Source organism: Cucurbita pepo, chromosome LG10 (assembly GCF_002806865.2).
Source record: "Cucurbita pepo subsp. pepo cultivar mu-cu-16 chromosome LG10, ASM280686v2, whole genome shotgun sequence".
In the NCBI taxonomy this organism is placed as follows: Eukaryota; Viridiplantae; Streptophyta; class Magnoliopsida; order Cucurbitales; family Cucurbitaceae; genus Cucurbita; species Cucurbita pepo.
In genome coordinates this window covers 6,082,916-6,092,660 of record NC_036647.1, presented here as the reverse complement: position 1 = coordinate 6,092,660, position 9,745 = coordinate 6,082,916, and the positions used below count along the sequence as shown (strand labels likewise).

At 36.5% G+C, this 9,745-nt stretch overlaps 2 protein-coding genes across 4 annotated transcripts; one reads left to right on the top strand and one right to left on the bottom strand.

The window, feature by feature from the left end:
- Window positions 1-2,965: 2,965 nt before the first annotated feature.
- LOC111804172 (glutamate dehydrogenase 1-like) lies at window positions 2,966-6,317 on the top strand. 2 transcript variants are annotated; one of them, XM_023688887.1, is made up of 10 exons: window positions 2,966-3,393; window positions 3,474-3,569; window positions 3,881-4,017; window positions 4,187-4,300; window positions 4,511-4,732; window positions 4,838-4,912; window positions 4,993-5,109; window positions 5,206-5,532; window positions 5,611-5,697; window positions 5,804-6,317. In XM_023688887.1, exons 3-10 carry the CDS (start codon window positions 3,910-3,912, stop codon window positions 5,987-5,989), a joined length of 1,236 nt encoding a protein of 411 aa, XP_023544655.1. In that variant the 5' UTR covers window positions 2,966-3,393; window positions 3,474-3,569; window positions 3,881-3,909; the 3' UTR covers window positions 5,990-6,317. The 2 variants fall into 2 exon arrangements, with proteins under 2 accessions (XP_023544655.1, XP_023544654.1); XM_023688886.1 differs by lacking the exon at window positions 2,966-3,393 and having other exon boundaries at window positions 3,400-3,569.
- LOC111804173 (putative H/ACA ribonucleoprotein complex subunit 1-like protein 1) lies at window positions 5,993-8,325 on the bottom strand. 2 transcript variants are annotated; one of them, XM_023688889.1, is made up of 5 exons: window positions 8,175-8,325; window positions 7,709-7,857; window positions 7,501-7,616; window positions 6,624-6,803; window positions 5,993-6,068 (listed from the first exon to the last, which is right to left on the bottom strand). In XM_023688889.1, exons 1-4 carry the CDS (start codon window positions 8,323-8,325, stop codon window positions 6,635-6,637), a joined length of 585 nt encoding a protein of 194 aa, XP_023544657.1. In that variant the 3' UTR covers window positions 5,993-6,068; window positions 6,624-6,634. The 2 variants fall into 2 exon arrangements, with proteins under 2 accessions (XP_023544657.1, XP_023544656.1); XM_023688888.1 differs by lacking the exon at window positions 5,993-6,068 and having other exon boundaries at window positions 6,398-6,803.
- Window positions 8,326-9,745: the final 1,420 nt, after the last annotated feature.

Below are 9,745 nucleotides of genomic sequence, written 5' to 3'. Positions count from 1 at the left end.
TAACGCCCCAGATCCACCGCTAGCAGATATTGTCCTCTTTGGGCTTTCCCTTTCGGGCTTCCCCACAAAGCTTTAAAACACGTCTGTGAAGGGAAGGTTTCCATACCCTCATAAATGGTAGTTTGTTTTCCTCCCCAACCAATGTGGGACATCACACACCGAGTCTATTTCCTATAGTTCCTTATAGTTTGGCTCAATCGGGTCCCTCATCTTATAGTGATATCTCATCGCTCTGCTTATCGAGCACATAAACCCATCAAAATTTTGTATGAGATTCTTGAACGTCTTACCCTTTCAGGGTCTTTTCTCGTTTCACCTAGTCTAGTTCCTCATAGTCGGGTCCAAGTGGAACCTTAATCTCATTGGAGTTGTATACGTCCATCAACTACTACGCATCTATGTGGTCTCATGTCCTTTATGGACCAGTTTTCAACCCAGAGGATTGTTGGAGATCTCGTACCCATTTTCACACATGATACCTCTAACATAATCAATCTCGAAGTATTATCCTATCAATATCAACTTCTAGTCAAGCTAGGTACGAATGTGGACCCCTATTAATCCTTGTCAATATATTTTGAATAGTCTCCACGCTAAATAGTAAATCATTGGGAGTTACTACTCCATCTCTCGGCAACATCATATGGACCCTTTTCAATCACGATGAGTTGACAGGTCCCCCACCTGTCCCCACATGACAACCACGTGATACTAATTATAAGTTTTAGCACCCGGTGTAGTAAAGACGATCTAAATTCGTATCATATTCATAACTTCTCTTACTCGATGTACTGTCTAATTTATTCATTCCTTAAGGACTTACTTAAAGATGTAATTTTTCATACGTCATATTCTAATGATGCAAGAAATCATGATCATTTATCATTTTCTAATAGACCCGTTTTATCATAGAGAGACCGTAAATCATGGTTTCATGATATTAGTCGTAAATTTTTTTTATCCCAACCGTTCAAACATATCATAAGCAATCGTGTCCAATTCAGTCCTACATGCTTACTTCGAAAAGAAAATTTGAAATGACTACGTACGATTCTCACACACCATTCCAATACATAATCACAAAGAAAACAAATCGAGTACTCCAAACATTTAAAAAAAAATAACCAAGTAGTCAACAAACGATAAATACCCGAGAACCCAAAAATCATAGTTCATAAATATCTTTAAAGCTTTTAATTATATACCTGATAGGTGTTAAGTTTTGAGACCAAATGGACCGTTTAGGTTGAATTATAAACTTATTTGGATTGAGTTTGATTCAAATAAATAAAAATTTTATGAATTACATTGGTTCCCGAATTTACTGAAAATTGAGTGATTAAACTCCCTTAATTTTAAATAATAATGTATTTCCTTATTTTTATTTAATTTCATAATTTTTTTAAAAAAATAATTTTTAACTATTCCAAAGGTAATTTTTCATATTATAAATTGAGAATGAATTACAAATTTTAATTAAATATTAAAAAATAAATAGATATTATACGAGTTAGCATTTTAGTTTTATTAAAAATAAAATTTTGAATAAATATTTCAATCCAACCCAACCTACAAAATTTATGGTCGACTTGTATTATTTAATAAGGGTTGTTTTAGTTGAAAATTTTACCTCCCGAACAATTAAATTAAGTATAGAAAATGATCCAACCTGAATTTAGAAACTAAATTTGTGATCAGCTAGGCATTCGATTACAAATATTTAACCCTGTACCAAAGGATTATGACCTCGAATGTACAAAATATTATCGTATGATATTCTAAATCCTTATCTAAAAGAATATAGTTTTCCGTCTGGTTCAATTCATTAAGTGAAACTGATTTGTTTTCGGTCGTATATAGTGCTTATCTGATCTTTAACGATTTAATTTTAAGTTTAAAAGCACCTGATATCCTTCTTAAACACTTATAATACTCGAACCTTTTTAAGAAAGAATGCAAAAGAACGAACTATGTGATAAAGTTAAAAGACGGGCCAAATTGGACAAGGTAGCTGATGAAGATATTCTTATTCTTTTGTGCAACCTTTTGAGATGGGGTACATATCTACTCGAATGGAACTTATTCCAACATCTATCCCCCATAGATATCATCCACTTTGTATTGCTCCTCGTATAAAGAGCTAAAATTGCTCCTCGTATACCGAGCTAAAGAGAGGTTGACAAATGTTAGATAACATGAAAATCAATAATATTATAACGTGAAAATCAACTCAACTCAATAATATCCACTTTATTATTAGAGATGACAAAATTTCTTGCAAGTTCGGTCCAAAGAAATTCCACTTCCTCGTAAATTTATTTTGAATCGGGATCATTTTGCATAACTTTATCTTAGTTTTGTTGCGGGAGCAACGCTATTCTCCACTTTTAATTGGTCAAAATATGTCATTTTTACTTTTTGTGAAGGTTTAGATTCAGTGTCCTGGAGTAGATTCAGTGTCCTGGAGTTTATGGTTAACCGATATTGGCTTAGAGAAGACAATATGATAATTAATTGAGAAGAATGCACCAACTCTTGCTCACAATAGTCGAGTCCCTACAATACCACACCTATACCTCTTAGCTTGTCACCAAAATGCTTAACCAATCCCAAAATTCTCGCAGATAAAACTCGTTTATTCAAATGATCACAAATCCTAAAGACACAAGGTTTAATCTCGTAGGTAAAACCCGTCTATTCAGATAACCAACATATGCATCAAAATATTCATAGAATAATACATGTTGTTTAGTTTTCTAAGTATCTTTGTCCCTAACACCTCGTAACTAAGCTTGTTCCTCCTTTTGTCACTAAAAGTCCTAAACTGAACGATGCTTCAATAATCATCATACAAATGCAAGCTCGAAACTATATAGTTCCTTGAGTCGAAAGAAAATGCAATATCATACTAATATGCAAATGTAACAACAATCATTTCAATGAGTCAGACGTAATATGCACTGCATCATAAACAAAAAGCAAGCGAAGAAGATGCATCTAATTGAGACAAAAGTGAGAGAAAGTGGTAAATGTCTTTAAAAAACCAATCATAATCACATTAGCAGGCTAGAAATGAGCATCACAAGAGCAGAAAGAGCATAATAGAGGGAATCTGATTTGGAACTCACTCACTAAGCTATAGAAAGAAAAGGAGAAAGAAAGGCTGTGAGTGAGTGCAGAGAGGCAAATGGGCGTGTGAGTTTGCGTTATATGCTTATATTCTCATATTCACATTCTCATCACTCAAAATCTGCATATTGTCTCTGCAATTTGATATGGATTTGGCAGAGATTGGTGGAGTAGAAGGATAATTCTTTTGGGGATTGGAATCTGATTCTTCCACTTGTTGTGTTCGTGTTGGGTTTTGGTGTTTATAAATGGATACCTAGGAGGGTAAGTTCATAGTTCATCAAAACCCACTGTTCTGATCTTCTGTATTTCAACTTTTTCGACCACATTTCCTTTCTGTGAAGGCCTAGCTTCAGCTCTTCCATTTTTGTCTCTCCCTATCTCTAAAGCTAAATAACTCAAATCCCACTGTGTTTGTTTTTCTTGGAGATAACACTCAGGTCAGCTCTCTCTTTCTCTCTCTCTCTCTCTCTATATATATATATGAGACAGAGTTTCCATTCAAATATGAGTAAACAAATCGCCTAAGGTTTCTCTGTTCTCAAATGGAGAGCATTTAATATTAGAAGAAGAATAATCTTCATCCATATTTCTGATCTCTTAGCTTTCACTCTGTTTTAATACTTTATTATTAAGTATTTTTCCTGTCTCAATATTCTTCTTTATCTTCTTTGTTCTTTTCTTTTTTCATTTTGCTATGAAGTCCAAGATTCCATTCCACTGAGTGGTTTGTTGTTGTTATACAAAGCAGCTGCGGATTACTCTTTCGAGAATACGACCATGAACGCACTAGCAGCAACAAACAGAAACTTCAAGCTTGCTGCTAGACTTCTCGGTCTCGACTCAAAGCTCGAAAAGAGCTTGCTCATTCCATTTAGAGAAATCAAGGCTTGGTTCTTCTCATTTCTTCTATTCAAGATATTTGTTTCAATTGGGATGGATGCTTTTATAGTTCCTTAGTTTTCTGTTTCTTTTTAATCTCTTCTTTTTGAGAGTTCATATCTTGAACAATAATAATAGTCTATAGTTTCTGCTAAAACTCTTCTGAATATGACAGGTTGAGTGTACCATACCCAAAGATGATGGCACATTGGCATCCTTTGTTGGTTTCAGGGTCCAGCATGACAATGCAAGAGGCCCCATGAAGGGAGGGATCAGATATCACCCAGAGGTTGGTAGTTTTTCTTATTATCTAGAGTCTCTTTTCTACAATAATCTAAGTTTCAAGGGCCCATTCCTTGCATTTTGCTCATGGTCTACTCTCCACTAATCTCTGGGAAGCCTTCACCCACTCCTATGACAACACTGAGAGCTAACAAAAAAGTTTACTAGGGGTAAATGCTCCGACATATTTAAGAAAGCAATATACCTTCCAATGCAGGTTGACCCTGATGAGGTAAATGCTTTGGCACAATTGATGACGTGGAAGACAGCGGTCGCAAATATACCGTACGGTGGAGCGAAGGGCGGTATAGGATGTGATCCTGGATTATTAAGTATATCGGAGCTGGAACGTCTTACCAGAGTTTTCACTCAAAAGATACATGATCTTGTTGGTGTCCACACCGATGTTCCAGCACCAGATATGGGAACGGGTCCACAGGTTGACTACATATACACAATCAAACTTAGTTTCTAGTAGTTGAATTATTTTACTGTTCAAGTTTCAACTTTCCTCCCTCCTAATTGTGTGTCTTGATTTCAACAGACAATGGCATGGATCCTAGATGAGTATTCCAAGTTTCATGGCTACTCACCAGCGATCGTAACAGGGAAACCTATCGTAAGTGACTTATAAGGCTCAACTCAGCTCCATAGATTACTATTAAAGCAACTAATCAAAGTTGACTATCACCAAACTAGGATCTGGGTGGATCTCTGGGCAGAGATGCAGCAACAGGGCGAGGCGTGTTGTATGCAACAGAGGCCTTATTAAATGAGTATGGAAAGAGCATATCTGGTCAAAGATTTGTCATTCAGGCACACTTTTTTTACCTTTCTGCTACAATTTCTCGTTCAAGCTAACCTTCATATATACTACAACATGCTAAGTGAAAATACGGGCTGCTATGTTAGGGTTTTGGCAATGTGGGGTCGTGGGCAGCACGACTGATCAATGAAAATGGAGGAAAGATCGTAGCAATAAGCGATGTGACAGGAGCAATAAAGAATGACAATGGGATAGATATTCCAAGCTTACTAAAATATGCAAAAGAACACAAAGGTGTGAAAGGTTTTGATGGGGGAAATCCAATTGATCCCCAGTCTATTTTGGTTGAAGACTGTGACATATTGATACCAGCAGCCCTTGGAGGCGTCATCAACAAGGAAAATGCCAATGAAATCAAAGCTAAGTTCATAATAGAAGCAGCCAATCACCCAGCAGACCCGGAGGCCGATGAGGTGAGCACATAAATGAACATCAAGCTAAATGAAGATAGAAGCAAAAACTAGATATTCATAATCTTTTGTCATCTGTAGATATTGGCAAGGAAAGGAGTTGTTATTCTACCAGATATTTATGCAAATTCAGGGGGAGTTACAGTTAGCTACTTCGAGTGGGTTCAGGTACCAGCCCTTTTGTTCCTTCATTCACTAACTCCTTTCAGAAAGAGACAACAGATACACACACATATGATATATAACTCAAGTGAAACAAACAATACAAATACAGAACATCCAAGGTTTCATGTGGGAGGAAGAGAAGGTAAACAATGAACTGAAGACTTACATGACGAAGGGCTTCAAAGATGTGAAGGAGATGTGCAAGACCCATAATTGTGACCTCCGCATGGGAGCTTTTACACTTGGAGTCAACCGAGTCGCCAGAGCCACTGTGTTGAGGGGTTGGGAAGCCTAAGCAACTGCTTCTCTCAGGTCTGAATAAATGGGGAGATGCTCAACTCCCTCGCCTTAGTGCTGCTTCCTTTCCTGCTGTCCTGCATACAACGACCACTTATAGCGTTAGTTATTTTTATTGGACAAGCATGCAAGTACTACCATCTCAGATCTAAAAAATGCCAAATAAATGGCGTAGTTTTGCTTCCTCCTGATACCTATTGATAGGAGATTTAAGGATTGATTTCGGATGAGAGGAGTCCTCTCTAGGCTTCAGCCATTCACTTGGCTTACCAACATCTTGACAGTAAAAGAAATGAGAACAGTTTTCAAACAGTACTTTAGAACTATATGGACAATAGTCATCTTTCTTCTGTTCAAAACACACAACACTAAGAAATTCAGCAATAAGAGAAAAACGACATCAAAATTTCATAATCCACGAACTCGATCCATATATTATATCGAGGCACAGACTAGAAAATTTCTGTTACACTGCTTAGTAAGACATTAAAATTAGCGGTAGAATTAAATTAGGTAGTAGCTTCAATAAAGAGAAGTTGATTCCAAACAAAATACAGTACTAACAAAAGACTCTAGCAAACGCTTCCCAAAATGACATTGCAAATGGAAAATTGATAAAATTATAGTATTACATAATGCTAATTTAGTATCTTCCTCTACCCCTAAAGCCACCACCACGGCCACCACCTCTTGGAGGGCCACCTCTGCCACCTCTTGGACCGCCCCTTCCACGAAAGCCACCAGCCCCACGGCCACCTCTGCCGCCACCTCTGCCCCCACCACGACCTCCACCTCTAGCGGCAAACTGTCCCCTGAAATAATGAACAGACATAATGAGTTATTTCTATACAGAATCTAACACAAACTGTGAAGCTTTGCTCAGTAGTTCTTTGATTCTTTCAATTTTAAAAAAGTTATGAAACGTTCTATCAGTGTGAAACATATCAGATGAATGGTGATCGACTACCAATATTTGGATACTGAATAGAAAAAGGAGCCAATATGGGCAAATCACAGAAGCAGCCAGCGTGGTAAATTCGCAGGAAACTAAATTGTTTATCTCATGTACACAATCCACTGAAGACTAACAGCCGACCACATAATATGAAGCTATGTTGTTCGTTTGGATTATGAAAATTTGGAATCATATAGAGGAGCTAGGTATTAAACACACAATTTAAAACAACAAATAAAATAAAACAAACTGGCATGAACCTAGCAACCCTATTTTCAGTCACCCGTGATTTTACTCAGTCTGGATGCCCAAATTTCAATTATAATAGAATCTTTCACTTAACCACCTCTTCTTCATTCAAGATTCAATACAATCAAAGATAAATACCATGCTAATTTGAATTTATATCCAAGCCTTACTCCCGAACAATAATCATTAGACGTGCAGTCAACATAAAACTAAGTTTTCTAAAACCACTCAATACAAACGGACATAAGCAATCACTTGAAAAAAAAAGACCTCAGTGGAGGTGGGGGGAGAGATGGATTACGTACTTCGGCTGTGGGAGGAATCTAGCGAGAGGTAAAAGTTTAGCTGGATCAATATAAAATTTATCCCCAGAAGAATATGAGGTGGCGACGATTCCTTCCATCATTTTGATCGAGAAATACTGCAATCAGGTTTAAAAAAACAATGATTTATCACATATCAAAACTGTATCCAAAACTAAACAACTAACAAAATCAAGGCCAGTGGACTCACGGATTCATTGATGGGGCCGAAAATCTCATCAACTTTACCTATCTGGGTCTTATTCTGAAGATAGATAGGGGCATTAAAGAAAGGAATCTTCTCATTCGTGAGCTTTGTGACTGCATCTCCCTCGCATGCATGAAGGAAAGAAGAAACCTCTGTAACAGAAAAAATCAACGTAGTGATAAATAAAGTAGAACAAAGTAGGGAAAACAGGGAGTAAATGTAACAAAACAATCCTAGAGAAAAATAGACATAGCTTGTGTGTATTAAAATTTAAATTGCTAGAGAAAAAGGAAAATTTCAGAAACAAAATCCATTGTTTATGCCGATTATACAAACAAAAATACCAGTAACATTCTAAATAGTCCAAGGGAACATCGCATTGTAACTAAAACTATTTCATTAAACACCTACAGCAAATATCCTAGTAGCAAAGAAGCAAAAGATTGAAGAAGTAATGGAAGATACGAACCAACGACTTCAGATGGAGGACCCTCATCACGAAAACCTCCGCCGCCACGACCACCAAAGCGGCCACCTCCCCTGCCTCGGCCGCCTCCTCTACCACCGAAACCACCGTCACGGCCGCCCCGGAAGCCACCGCCGCCTCTTGGTGGTCGCATTCTTCTACTCCAGCTATGAGAAAACGAGAGAGCTTTTCTTAATAATCGGAGGAGGGTCGCTTCAAAAATCTCGGTTAGGGTTTACCGGGGTTTTTAGGGTTTATATAGGGTCTGAAATTGACCCCTTCTTCTCTTTCCTTTTCTTTTTTCCTTTATCTTTTCCTTATTTTTTTAAAAATAAATTATCAAAAATACTCTATCAACTCAGTTTTAATTAATATTGTAAATTTGAAATTTGTTTTAAAATAATTTTAATAAATCTTTTATATTAAATTTATAAATAAAAAATTTTGTATTTAATTATGTGAATAAATTAAAGCATAATAAAATAACAAGAATAGTAAAATTTTATCTAACGTGAAAGCAAGTAAAAGGGATTTGGAACAAGCATGGGTCATGGACAATATGTCCTGACCAACCATGATTGGTGCATCCGACACGCGACCACAGACAATATGTCTTAGACAAGCATGACCTTGACATCCTCTTCCACTCAATTGTTTGATGTCTCTGTCAACTAGCTCTTTACAAGCTCAGTAATGTAAGATGAGGTTAACTTCAGGTCTCTCGGTGTGCTTCCAATTTATCTCAACATTGAGGAGTCACTTCCAATCTGTCAGGAACTGTTGAAAATCACTTCTTGGTTCGTCGACTCTTCACGTTTTCTTTGTCGGAGTCTCTCCTACTTTCTTCACTGTGTAGAAGAATATATATATATATATATATATATATATATATATATATATATATACAAGGTTATTACTGTAATATTGAATAGTATGTTGTTGACATACAAAACTTTCATGTTCGAGTAATATCCTAAAGAGTCTATTGTATATGGATAAGGATAGGTGTCTTATCCTAGTATACGATCCACTTTATAATTGTTACAAATGATTTGATCAAAATTGTTCATGTGGAGACACGATGATCATATGTGACTCGATCTTAATGCTGAGTAAGTTACGAACACCTGCCTATGAGAGATTGTCCTTTAATTTGCATGGGTGAGAATGTCTCTTGTAGCCGATTCAATATGCCTACCATTTTGGGACTTGACCAAATAAGAAATTACGAACATAATATCACAAGATGGAGTCCGCTCCTTTCCCTATAAAAAAAATGTAGATGAGTTATTTTCTTAAGTGTAGATTTTAGGACTTACCATTAATCTACTGGCCCGAGAGGGACTTAGTTTATGATTGAATCATAAACAAATTGTTGAAAAAACAACGGTACTTAAGGTGAAAGAGTTAATTATAGGGGTAAAACGAACTTTTAACTGTAATTATGAACAACTCGTGAATGATTACTTATTTGGAGTGATTATATCAATAGACATAACTTGTCTTACGATGCATAAGAGTGTAACTCTAGATCTACAACAGAGTGACCTAAATGATTAATTAAAGAGTTTAAT